The 14,201-nt window shown below is 38.5% G+C and overlaps 2 protein-coding genes across 2 annotated transcripts; one reads left to right on the forward strand and one right to left on the reverse strand.

Annotated features, from left to right (window-relative positions):
- Positions 1–180: 180 nt before the first annotated feature.
- On the reverse strand, positions 181–12,505 carry LOC133527216 (microfibrillar-associated protein 1). Its single transcript, XM_061864118.1, has 9 exons — positions 12,321–12,505; positions 11,954–12,147; positions 10,428–10,639; positions 9,071–9,183; positions 7,687–7,868; positions 6,326–6,450; positions 5,652–5,795; positions 4,175–4,271; positions 181–1,426 (listed from the first exon to the last, which is right to left on the reverse strand). The coding sequence occupies exons 1-9, from the start codon at positions 12,406–12,408 to the stop codon at positions 1,253–1,255; spliced, it is 1,329 nt and encodes a 442-aa protein (XP_061720102.1). The 5' UTR covers positions 12,409–12,505; the 3' UTR covers positions 181–1,252.
- Positions 12,506–12,631: 126 nt separating this feature from the next.
- LOC133527217 (uncharacterized) lies at positions 12,632–14,163 on the forward strand. The gene has a single exon (XM_061864119.1). The coding sequence runs from the start codon at positions 12,824–12,826 to the stop codon at positions 13,985–13,987; it is 1,164 nt and encodes a 387-aa protein (XP_061720103.1). The 5' UTR covers positions 12,632–12,823; the 3' UTR covers positions 13,988–14,163.
- The last annotated feature ends 38 nt before the right edge of the window (positions 14,164–14,201 follow it).

Consider the following 14,201-nt stretch of genomic DNA (forward strand, 5'->3'; position numbering starts at 1 on the left):
TAACGTTTGAAATAACACTTGCACTGCGTGTGCTATCAAAAACGTTGCACACTTGTCTTGGTCTGACTCTAAAAGCGCTTTGTCATACTTTTTTAAGTCAAAGACTGGTTTAGGTTAGGTTAGATTAGCCTTCGCCAGTCTATATACTGGCGAATAATTTAGGTCACTAAAACAAAAAGAAATTCTAAATTCTTATATTAATTTCGTGATTTTTATTGACAATACGAGTATCACACTTGAGTCGCGATGAAAACCGATGTTACGTCACTTCCTATGCTAGCACACACACCTCTGTCACTTAATTATACAGTTATCCTAAATTCATTTTAATTTATCTACAGGGTGTAACAAAAATAATAGGGATCCGTTAAAGGGAAAAAGTAGAAACAATTTTTTTTCAAACGAAACATTGTTGGCCTTTGTATGGTAGGTTGGCCACTTTGGCCAGTTTAACGACCTGATCTGCCGCATCGAAAAAACATTTTTTTTTAATGTCAAAAAGTTTTCTTCTACTTTTTCCTAATCAGAACATGATATCGAATATGGATCAAAATTCTTTGTTGTTTTTTTTTTTTCCAAAAAAATGTGACGGTGTAGAGTTTTTTGTATGCGGCGAAAAGTTTTTAATTTATCTCAAGTAAATTCCAATCTACCGCTAGAAAGACATGCGCACACAACTTTTTTTATTTATTTGAAAAAAAAAAACAAAAATATAAGCGTGACGGAGTGGTCAGAAACAAGACACCGTAAAGAATTTTGACTTATCGTTGGCTAAGAGTTTAAAGCTGTCAAATCTATTTTTGAAAACAGTGAAATTCGTACCTAGTTTTATACAGAATAGGCGAGTGTACATAGAGAGCGGCACGTATACACTGGCTGTTTTATGCGGTGTGGACCCGCCTATTAAATTTAAAAATAAATAAATTTCAAAAATGGATTTAGCAGGTTTACTCTTAACCGACGTTATATGCCTTTAAAGGGACCACCAGTATTGTTGTTACACCTATACCCTGTATCTTTAGGTAGTCAAATAAAACAATTTGTACATTTTCGGGTATTTACAACATTTATTGGTTAACCAACCAAATGCAAAACCGCCTGGACCTGTCATCAAACGACCTGACTTTAACCTACATTATTTGATCATGTCATGTTTTCTACCCTCAACTGGCTTAAGGAGCCGTTTGAGGGTAGATTTAGTTTTATTGAGGTATCTAAAGATACAGAATACATACAGCAGTCAGTAAGCCGGCTACGCCGTGTGCGTCCGCTTGGCGGAGGGCCGCTCGAGCAGCGGGCGCGGGCCGGCGCGGCGCGCGGCCGCCGCGTCGCCGCCCCACGCCGACTCGAACTCCGTCGTGTCCTGGTCCACCAGGTGCGTGTACTTCGTGCGGCCCGACCGACCGAACTTCTTCACTTGCATCACCTGCAACACGACGGTATTATACAGTACCGGCCTAACAAACACCTATTAACCCTACGTGTTACAGATAGCCCCCTCTGCAGAGCGTGCATGGAGGAGGAGGAGACAGCCGCCCACGTCATTCTTGAATGCCCAGGGGTGGCAGAATACCGGGCACAATACCTCGGTTCCCCGGGGTCTCTCCCAGAAGTCGTCGGCAACATCAAGGGTCTGCTAGGCTTCCTGGTAGAGTTGGGTTGGCAGGAGTAGTGCCGTCAACCCACCATCACGCAAAATAGGCGCGAATTGCGACGTCGAGTTGCGGAAACCCAGCCCGCGAATACGAATACGAATACGAATACAGTACCGGCCTTCACCATCTATGCAGCAGCTGCCTACCTTAAGCGGGCAATAATTAATTATTATATATAGGCTAAGCTAACTATTTGTAATTTGTAATCGATTATATGACATTGAAATTTCTATAATTCAATTTAATGAAAAGATGTTTAATTTAATTTGTTTTCAGTATAAATAAATAAATAATAAATAAATATTATAGGACATTATTACACAAATTGACTAAGTCCCACAGTAAGCTCAATAAGGCTTGTGTTGAGGGTACTTAGACAACGATATATATAATATATAAATATTTATAAATACTTAAATACATAGAAAACACCCATGACTCAGGAACAAATATCCATGCTCGTCACACGAATAAATGCCCTTACCAGGATTTGAACCCGGGACCATCAGCTTCGTAGGCAGGGTCACTACCCACTAGGCCAAACCGGTCGTCATAACGTATACTTTATATATATAATTTATTATTGTTTTGCTCACTGTTACGTGCAAACAGTAGTTTTAGGTAATATGACGATGTACAATCGATACAAATAAAATCTATGCTATTTATATTTGTTATTCATTTTGATCATGTATTGATCCAGTGAATATGCCATACGAAAAAAAAAAATACCGGACAATAATATATCACCTCCATGTATTTATTTACTTAAACTTTATTGCACAAAAGAAAAACTTAATGTACAAAAGGCGTACTAAATGCTATAAGGCATCCTCTACCAGACAATTTCAGGGCAAGGCAGAAAAGATTGTAAGCGGTGCATTTAAAATTGTTATTGAAAGAATAAAAGTCCTAGTACACATTAATTAACCTTTTGAACGCCACGATACGTGCCTCACTAATATAGCCAGTAATTTATTCAACAATATAAGTTGTGGAATCCCGGGATATACCCATATTAGTATAATGTTTGAGGTCATTCACCCCGTGTTGCATCGGGAAATCCGATCACTGTATATTATTGACCGGTACTGTATTCGTTTTCTCTCAACCATGAAATGAAATGTTTTCGTTAATTATAACGAACGCCGACGACTCGGCTTATAAATAAAATACTGACTCAAAATTAATTTTATCTACACACATATCATAAACCCTCTATGATGCCTTCAGAATCCGTAAATAATGGCCAACATTACGATAAACTGTTTTGTTACAACAAATTTCTTATCTATGATAATGTTGTAATTGCTTCATAACTACATCAAAATCGATTTGGTTATGACATTCAAATTTGGCAAATCTCTGAAAAAAAAGCAATTCGATTTGACCTCTATTCTGATATCAGTCGAGATGCCTTTTTGTTCGAAATGAAATGTCAATTGCATACAATTTTGACATATTTCGCATGTTAGTTTGTATCGAATGATACGGAAATAGGCCCCCGACTCTAGTTTGTCTCTGAATAAAAAAAAAACTACGAATGCGTGACATGCGTGAAAAAAGTTTTCATTTACCGCCATTTGACAGCTTATCTTTTAATTAGTTTTATGTATAAAATGAATATATTTTGTTGTTTTGAAACTATAGCAAAAGTTTCGTGTAAAATGAGCGATAGAAATATTTCGGTGACGCCACCACATATCCGCGACTTTCGCCCAGAGAGCAACGATGTCCCAACGTTGGCTGTAATTTGGGTTAGTGAATATATCATATAGTCCTAGCGGTTCACCCCGGAAATCAGTAAAATGCTGCAAATGATGTTAAAGGTATGAAAATCGGTACGATTGATCTTTAGTCCATTTAAATCAATTTGACCCCTAGCACCAAAAAAATTTTTTTTGAGGAGTCACGAAGTCATCTTTTTTTGTATCGATTTTCATGCTTTTAACACAATTTGCAGCGTTTTTAGGCGTACCGCTAGTTAATAATATGTGTGTAGATAAAATAGTGTATGTAACTGTACATAATTAGGCATTAAAACACTCGTATGATCCTTTTAGGAAACTCACTTCGTTCGTTTCTTAAACCCACACTCGTGTATTTTGATGCATTTTATTATGTAGCAGTCATATTAACTACTATTATAAGCGCTGGATACGTCAAAATGAAAAACATTGTCTATGCTGAACTTCACTAAACGGTGATGACATTAAAAAATCATTTTTGTTAATTGGCAGCAATGCACTTAGTTTGAAAACTGTTTTAATTTTTATAGGTTGGTAGCCATTAATCGCAGTATCGTTTTAGCGATTTTAAAACACAAGTGCTGTTATGCGGACAATATAGACTTTTCTTCAAACCTAAATTTATAAATGACAGATGACAAAAGAGGAGTATACATTCTTAATTATAGGTTGTGCTTAATGATAAATGCATTACTTTTGTCCCTAAAATACACTGGAAACATTCTCTCTCGATCCAAAGAAACACCAGTAATAAAACATGTAGCCACTTACCTTAGGCAGAACAGTCTTGTCAAAGTGATCGTCCAACGTTGGTCCCGAAAAGTCTTGTTTGAATACGTCTTCTTCTTTGTCCAAATAGAAGGCACCTCTGAGAAAACAATTGTCAATTGTTAATACCTAATCAAAGTAGGTACGAAAATAGTAATATTGAATACATTTTTGATGTCTATCTAATATTAAATAATTAATAATGTTTTTAAAGTTTTCCGTATAGGTAACAATTTTCAAACGCGTTAAACGTGTTTTTTTTTTGTTTAATCGTATTATTTCGTTTTAAATAATATTAACTCTAATTTTAAGTATATATAGTAATAATGATGTTAACCCTAGAATAAACGATTTTTGACAGGCAGATTTTGATTGACAGGTGCATCGAAGGCATTCAGCCACAATGGAAAATTCCATAAAAATATTTTTAATCAATTAAAGATTCATTAATATAAACAATAAAAACAAATTATAAACGTCAGTAATTTAAAAGTAAAAATCATTTATACCGACTTGATTCGTATGAATTAGTGACACGATTTAATAGTACATTATTGCAGAGGTCGGGAAATGGCAACTCGTGGATGAGTTACGACGCGTAGCGGAGTCCGACAAAGAAGACGCATCCACGAATTGCTGTTCCTGCCGAGGACTATATAGTGCTATTCTCCATACATGCGGGGAAATCATGTAAATAATCATAATTTACACATGAACCATCACTCAAATCGAACCTTCACATCAAAAACGTCAAATCAATTTCCCTTTTTAATTATTTTTTAAAAGTTAAAGGCACAACTATTCTGCCATTCAGTACCATTAAATATTCGCTCATTCAATATAATTGTGCAATATATGTATTTACACGCATGAGATCCTTAAAAAAATATAAAAGTTATATAGTCTTTGATTTTATTAAGCAGTATTCACACGATCATACACGTCGGTCTTACACGACGCTTGAAATGATGCTGACCGGGTCGTGTAGACGCGGCCCGCAGCTATATTAATTGGCTGTATGCGTTTTTCTTAGTGGATACATGTTTTTAAAAAGTAAAAAACAATACAGTAATAACTTTCCCGTCCGCTAAAACACGACAATAATGGTTTGAATTTTTTTAATTTGTGTTTGACCATAACGAAGAACTTCCCGTACTATTTTTGCTACAATAAGGTGAACATTTCCGAGTATATTGGACAAAAAAAGCTATAACTTCAGTATACCTGCATGAAATAAGATCTTTTTCGAGCAAGTGTGATGATTTCTTTCTTTTTTCATAGCATGTTTTGGCGTTTGTAAAGTCTTTAATTTTGTGCTAACCTGTAATATGACTACCTTTGTATCCTGTCTGTGGAAACCTGTAATTGGCTTCCCTGATACATATTTATGTTAACCTAGTTTTAGTTTACTTAAGCTGTTGGTTTTCCGAATAAAATAAAATAAATAAATAAAATAATAATATTAACAATGTTAACGTACCTGTGATAATACTTCTGCAAGAACTTGTATTTGCCCTTGACGGACTTGTTGGTGACCAGTTTGGGGTTCAGCCTCTGCTCCACGCGCCGCTCCTCCTCCGTCATGTTGCGCATGCGCTCGATGGCCAACAACTCCTTTTCAACGCTGTAAATAGATTAACATGGATATAATGGGGTTGAAATGTCGCTAGTCATTTGTGAAAAGGTTTATAATTTATAAGCCTCGCTTTTTCCTATGTTATGGAATTTATGTACAGTCAAGTGTAAAAATATGGGTGTACACATCTTACTCAAAAATATGTCCCATAGCATCTTATTCCAGTGTAATAAGAGCGTAGTACCATATTTATGACACGATTTATTCGATACTTATTTTTGCACTTGACTGTACATACATACATGTGTCATTAGGCGCGTCCACACAGCAAGCATACGCGCGAGGCAATTACCTCGCGCACAAACCGGCCAGCGTAGACGTGCCTCGGCCATTTTCAAGCAAAAGATACCACATTGTCGCTCTGACAGGCTCTGTGGTGGGCAAAGTACGGCCCGCGGGCCAGCTCCGGCCCGCGCAAGGGTTTCATCCGACCCGCCGCAGGTCCTTCGAAATAATTAATATTCCGGCCCTCCTGGCCCCCAATGAAGAAAGTAAGAGTTAGATAAACTAATACTTACGCCTCTCTCTCCTCCTTGTCTCGTTTAATTCGCTTCAATTCGCGCAGTTTCCACGCCTCGTATTCTACCTCGTCGTTTTCATCATCGGTACATACGTCATTTATGTTGCCCTCTTTTTGCTCAGCCTGAAAAAAATACCTTTTTCTCAAACATACTCCGAAATATATGCGTTAATGTCACGAAATAAAGACATGAAGTTGCTCATTTATGGCTCCTTACATTACTTCTTGACCTAGGCCAAGAAGTAATGTAGGGAGTTAGTATGAAACGTACATTATTGTCCGCTGCTCTAACTTTAAATTTGCTCACTAAGATAGGATTAGACTGACAAATAAAATATTACATACAGCGAACGACCACTCTCTCTGTAAGCATACTTGCGACATTAAAAAAAACATAATCTACGGGACTATATAAGCGGTTAAACATGCTGCTCGAATAGCTTTTTCAAAATTATTATCTTACATTGTTTGAGAAAAGCACTATGCAATTGAAACAGGGATTGCAAGACTCGCTTTATCCGTCTACCGCAATCTCGTCCTACAATCCCTTACTTCACGGCCTCTGCAGTAATGTACTTTTATACGAGAGTTGCTATACACCGTTTTTTTATTGAATGCCGTTAACTTCGGGGTATCAGAAAGAACGTTAAGGGAAACTAAATGGCATAGTTAATTAAAAAAAATATATATACGAAAAATGTGCCAAAAATATGTAAACACTACCTTTAATATATGGGCAATAAAGTCGTGTATACATATTATTGGCACTTTTTTCGTATCGATATTTTCAGACGTGACCGTACCACAGTTGTCAAGTTAGATTCTAAATAAATCAGTTACAGCCCGATACCGTAAAGTGACCGTTGCTAACTTTTTAATTAACGAAGATGGCCATTTAAAGATTAAAAAAAAAAAAACAATAGAAGGATATCTTCTTTCATTTATGGCTTTTCCTAGTGACCTAACCTGATGGTACGCAGTCTCCGTAGCCTATAGCCTAGCAACTCCAAAGGAGTTACATGCGCGTTGCCGGCCCTAACACCGCACGGGCGCGTGACCGGCGTAACAACACAGGCAGGCACCCGGTACCAGAAAAAGGATTTAGACAGACAGGTTAAACTAAAAATTTAATTTTTTAACTCATATCATACCCCGGGGTTTTCGGTGTGGGGATGTTTTCTTGTATTTATAACTTTGTCTATTGTAAAATAATTACCAAACTATGAATTAAAAATAGAAGGTAAGCTTCAAATGCGCTTAGAAATATTAAAATAGTATTGGTTTTTATAGTTTTAACCTGTTTTTTTGGCTAGTGTAAAACATTCCCGCACCGAAAACCCCGGGGTATGCTCATAATACCTGTGTATTTCTTTGCTCAGATCGGATTGTATCTTCGACTAACTTCAACGCTTCCCTTCTCCTTTCCTCCTTCTCCTTGCGAGCCTCTGACTCTTCTTTCTTCTGCTGCTTCGCTTTACGCTCTCGTTCTGCCACCGTCATTCTGTCGGAAGCTCTGACGAACACTGGTTTCACCCTTGGCCCTAAAAAATATTTTATTGACAAAATTTGGGAACATTATACCTTGGTTATGGGGTCATATTTAGCTCTTGGTGAGTATCATGATGTTAAAACACAAGTTTGAAGCAACTAAGAAGTATTTCTGGCAGGACTGCAACTTTAGCCTGGCCAACCAGTAGGGCTAAGATGGTGGGCACTTTATCATTTGTCACCATGCCTGTCACGTTCTAACAAGTATGTAAGCGCAAGAGTGGCGGGCATAGTGACTAGTGATAAAAATGGAACCATGATGCCACCGCTGGCCGCTATATAAGTTTCATTTGAGTTATTGAGTAGTAATAGTACAGCAAATTAAATTTTAACAACACTCAAATCCTAAGGCCGTGGACTGGACGCAAGCGGCGCGACGAGCAGCAGATCAAGGCCGTTCATAGATTTGGATAAGCGCAATGTATAAATGCAGTTCGTGGTCTGTGCCACATTGCACTGCACACTATAATAAGTAGGGTTGTCATACGTTCCGTATTTAAGTACCGCATCCCGTATTTGTGCGTGAGGAAACCGGACTAATCCCAACAAGGCCTAGTTTACTCTCTGGGTTGGAAGATCAGATGGCAGTCGCTTTCGTAAAAACTAGTGCCTAGGCCAAATTTTGAGATTAGTTGTCAAGCGGACCCCAGACTCCCATGAGCCGTGGCAAAAATGCCGGGACAACGCGATGAAGGAGGAGATCCCGTATTTGTTTTCGTCCCGTATATCAGCTGCAGAATACTTATATAAATGGCCACAATCATCTCTGTTTAACCACCTTGTTTCCTCACCTATGTGAGTTAGAGCTATGAGAATGTGTATTTGCACCCCCATCAATTTCGAATAATTATAGCAACACTAATAATAAGGAATAGTACATTACGATACAAGTGCGAAAAATAGGAAATTCGAAACGAGTGGCGATATATCTACACGAGTTGCGAATTACCTATTCGCACATGTATACACAACGTTTTACAGTACATATGGCCCTTTAAATGTTCGACACATTAACGTAATATGCTAATTTTCGCACTAGTGCGGTAAAGTAGCACCATATGTACTGTAAATGTTATTACATATCTCCCGGGACGTATCGCTTCATAGTCGAATATCATACTAAAAGACCTTTTGTCCGTAAACTAGAATAATCTAAAAAAATAACATACACTAAAACAAAAAATCTTTGCATTACCAGTATCTTCTTCGCTGTCTGTGTACTCTGTGTCTGAAGAACCACTCTCCTCTTTGACGCCATCAAGCATTTCTTCATCTTCTTCTCTGCCCAGAACTTCTCTTTCGGCCTCCCTGTTAATTCAATATGATTAACATTATGTCTCTTACAATATTCTGTCAATTTACATAGAAAAGTCAATTCCGCCGAAGTATAAGCGGCGCGCGCACGCGGGCGCACGCACAGGCGCCGGTCGCGCGCGCGCACGCTCTACTGAACTCCGTGCTCGAGGCACACCCGGAGTGTGACTTGTTTGTGAGTGCAATCGGACGACTGATGACTGAGTGTAAGAGAGTGATAGAGCGAGAGATGCCTGTAAGTAGTATTATATAATGTGATTATGTAGATACTTTTGTACTCAATTACTGTCTCCCAATTTGTGCCGCTGTGGCTTTAGCTGTTAAGGTGCAATTGTAAACTGATTAAATAAATAAACAAATAAATAAGTTATCTCAATGACAATAAACGGACAGTCAGACATGACGAATCTATAAGGGTTCCGTTTTTTGCCAATTGGCTACAGAACCCTAAAAATCAACCCTTTGGCCGCCAATGACGGCAACTGACGCACGCAGTCACAGCCCTATATTAACCTTCATGCATTCCGACCAGATTCACGATGACATGCCGCGCACTCGGACCACGATAGGCGTGATGTTCAACGGGTTAAAAAGATCTCATAAATTGTTGTCCAGTCAGCGTCAAATACTTAGTAGCAGTCAAAGTGGCCAAATAGTTCGGTACACCATACTAAATATATGGTGTACCGAACTATTTGGCTACTTTGGTTGCTACAAAGTATTTGACGCTGACTGTCCAATCAACCAATTTAATTTCTAAAGCGTACCATGTTACAGTAACCAAGGCTTGGACACCGGTTAAATTTTGAAAACGTTATCATGGCGCAAAACCATTGAATTTCGGTTTCGTTAGTAAAACCGTTTTTTATAAACCGGTTTTTAGGAGAACATTTCCATAAAGCTCTTAAATTAACCGGTGTAGAACTATAAAAACCGGATTCTTACTTTGTAAGTGTCTTTGTTTACGCGGCACACCATCAGGCTGGATGGCCGTCTCGTCGCTCGTTGAACCGGTTTATTTAGGTTACAATAAAGTTCTTAAAAAATTTGCGTTCCTATGAAAGTTTGGAGTAAAACCAAAATAAACCGCTATTATTAAAACCGGTTCCCAGCCTTGACAGTAACAGTATTATGAGATCCTTCAGGGTTTTTGTATTATTTCTAATTGTGATAACGTACAAAGTGGGTCAGTTCAAATTAGTTGAATATACATCTCCCTATCCCTAATGGCTACTAACCTAGCAGCAAGTTTAGCTTTAAGCGCCTGCCGCCGCCTCTCGATCTCCTCCTCATCCAGCTCATCCTCGCTCTCCGAGCTGTCCTGTTGCTCCTCAGCACTGGAGGCAGACTCTCCCTCTGGTTCGGCGTCGATGATCTCGGGCTTGTGCTCGGCGCGGCGGGGCGGCGAGCGCGCGGCCACCCGCAGCCGGCGGAGACGCGGGTCGTCCACCTGGCGATGGATTCAATGTAGATTCACTATTACCAGAGGTGTATAAGTACCCAAACTTCAGAACGCTAACGCCTCGGCCACAAAACGCTCGCTCCGAACGTGCAGATGACGATAGCGTGCGTTAAGTGTTACGTTGAGTCAACTCTCGAATGAGGCATGTAGTGTTTGTTAGACAAATGAAAATGTTTGCAACCAGTGAGTGCACACTGCATAAATCACGTTGACTCTGCCAAACACAGTCAGTTTCACCATGGTATCACAAACAAATGCTATGATTATACAAAGCTGAATTTTGCTTTAATAACTGTTAATATTTTAAGGCAATATTACACAAGCAAAACAACAACCAGTATAAAAAAAAAAAACATTCTAAATTCTAAAGTGATAAAGCCCACAGAGCTCCACACAGAGCGAGCGAGCGAGCATACGCGCGAGGCAATTTCCTCACGCACAAACCGACCAGGAAAACGCACGCGCCGCCTCGGCCGAGCGCGCCGCCACGGCTGAAGCAAGTCTACACTGGCCGGTTTGTGCATGAGGAAATTGCCTCGCGCGTATGCTCGCTCTGTGTGGACCCGGCTATAGACTTGTGGTATGCCCTAGCCCTAGACCAAGGTTATGTTAAGTTTTCTAGATTTTTCCAATGCCTCAGATGCATATATTAGTCTTGCCTCCTCATAACCAGTGTCATACATAGAGATATAGACCTGAATTAAAATCTGCCTTCTTGTAAATCTGACAGAATTTCAATTAATACTGGCAAATTTTAACACCCTGTTGTTAGAAGGCTAGGGGGAAAATGATATCAAAACATTAAAAGATGATTGACTTTTTGATTTAACACCATACTAATATAACTTTTAAATTTAAAACATTTGGGAATGAGTTAAAAATAGCCTTTTCCCTTAATAAGAGTAGCACTTTAGGGGAATTAATAAAGGATCATAAAACAAATATATAAAAATTGACTCTTCCTCCTCCTCAATCACTCATCCTCACAATCGGTGATAACATTTACACAGTAAAATTGGTTAATTTATATATTTCATTTTATTTCTCCAAGCCTTGAACACAGCAACTAATAGTTTGCCCCTCAACACAGCCTTATTACCTCAGTAATAACACCTTGTTCAAATATTTTATTTAACTAGTAGGTTAACAAGGCTACTTTATACATACTAATTTATTTGATTCAGACAAAGAAAGTTCATAAAATATCAAAGCCCTAATAGCTTTCAAATTTTGTAAAGGACCATATTTATATGAAAATTATTCTAGTATCATTGTCATATTCCAAATTTGTTATATATTTACCTCTCCCTCAGAATCACTGTGGTCATCTTTTCGGCTGATCACTTGTGGCAATGTCTGCTGTCTCCGCTCTGGTCTCTGCTGTTCTATGAAGTCCTCAGTATCAGACTCTTCTGAGGATGAGGCACCTTGTGCATAGTCAGGTTTTTTACCCGATATGTACCTCTGTACCTTCACCTTTTGCATAGATATTTCACCTGAAGTTGATAAAAGTATTAAGGTTTAATATAACATAAATTACTTAGGTATGATGTCTCGGATCTTTGTATAGTATATAATAGAAACAGGAAGTAAATACCTAAGTCATTTTTGGCTTTAATAAATATTTGATAAGATGTTTTGTGACTAGCATGTTGCTATGAAAACGTACCTTTTTCATTTCGAATCGGTACAGCTCCTGCAGTACTCTGAATACCCGTAGGCTGCGCGGGTAGCGCATTCATGCTGTTCATGCTCATGGTGAAAAATAAGCTTACACTTGTTAAAGAAAAATATTTTATTTTAACAAAATTACTATAAAATACACAACGCTGTCCACAGACAGCAAATGAGCAAATCTCAAACCTCAACCCCATCTGTCAAAGTGACAGTTTGACTTGACGCTTGCTTCTTTCTTTGCGCTTTTAACAATAACTCAAATATCTTCTAATTTCGCATTTTTTAAAAATATTTCTACTATTATCACCTTATGACCTTATGAGGAGGTGGGAGGAGTCGCCCACGCCTAGATAAGATAAGATAAAGTTTGTTTATTCGCTACACAACTTTTGGATTACTTCCAGTGGCAGTTGTTGTCTTTGAGTTATTGCTAACTTTTCTTTCGTAGTATTGTGCGATTTAAAGTTTTTTCGCAATAAAACTTATCTAAATAATATGGCAGCTGCGTCTGAACTTGTAAGTTTTGATGAACTTGTAGCGAGTTCACTTTCAGGTTTGGCCCTGAATGAATTCAATAGAATTCACTATGGCAGAACTGACCACCGCGCAATAAAGATTAAAGACAGCAACAAGCAATTCGCTGCTGAAAACTCATTTGATATAGCTGCTTATGAATTCCCTGCGAAACAAGAAGAAACTAGAAACCCGAGAATAGTGAAAGTGGGGGTAGTTCAACATTCAATTGGCACAACTACCGATAAACCTATAGTAGAGCAGAGAGAGGCTATATTTAACAAAATTCGGAAACTGATCACTGCAGCTGGTGAAGAAGGTGTAAATGTTTTATGTTTACAAGAAGCATGGAGTATGCCGTTTGCGTTCTGTACTAGAGAGAAGCAACCTTGGTGCGAGTTTGCGGAATCTGCTGAAGAGGGCCCAAGTACCCAATTTTTAAAAGACCTGGCTGTAAAGTATGACATGGTCATAGTGTCTCCGATACTTGAAAGAGATGAAGCTCATGGTGAAACTATATGGAATACTGCTGTAGTCATTAATGAACAGGGCAAAGTCATTGGAAAGCATAGGAAGAATCACATTCCTCGAGTTGGTGACTTCAATGAGTCCACCTACTATTTTGAAGGCAACACTGGCCACCCTATTTTTCAAACCAAGTATGGCAGGATTGCTATAAACATTTGCTATGGCCGCCATCATCCACAAAACTGGATGATGTTTGGTATAAATGGAGCAGAGATTGTGTTTAACCCATCAGCTACTGTGGCTGGCCTGAGTGAACATCTGTGGGCAGTGGAGGCCCGCAACGCTGCCATTGCCAACAGCTACTTCACTGCTGCCATTAACAGGGTTGGAACAGAACAATTTCCGAATGAATTTACTTCAGGAGATGGAAAGCCAGCTCACAAGGAGTTTGGCCATTTCTATGGTTCGAGCTATGTGACTGCCCCTGATGGCTGCAGAACTCCTGGTTTGTCTAGAGTCAAGGATGGATTGCTGATTGCCCAATTGGACTTGAATCTCTGTCGTCAGGTCAAAGATAAATGGGGTTTCACAATGACACAGCGTCTGGATCTGTATGCCGAGAGCCTTGCCAAGGCTATTAAGCCTGATTACAATCCCCAAATTATTCGCAATAATTGATTATCTCATGTTATATCTACCTAACTCAAAAATGAATTGGCCAAAAATTTACTTTATACTATTGTTATCTGTTATACTTTTAAAATGTTTATATTGAAAATTTGATTGAAGATGTTTACTTTTTGATATGTTATGTTTTTCTTTTTACAGACCTAATAAAGTGTTTATTCTAAACATATTTTATTTGTATACAAATAAAAGGTAGGAATAAAAC

Source organism: Cydia pomonella, chromosome 17 (assembly GCF_033807575.1).
Source record: "Cydia pomonella isolate Wapato2018A chromosome 17, ilCydPomo1, whole genome shotgun sequence".
Lineage (NCBI taxonomy): Eukaryota > Metazoa > Arthropoda > Insecta > Lepidoptera > Tortricidae > Cydia > Cydia pomonella.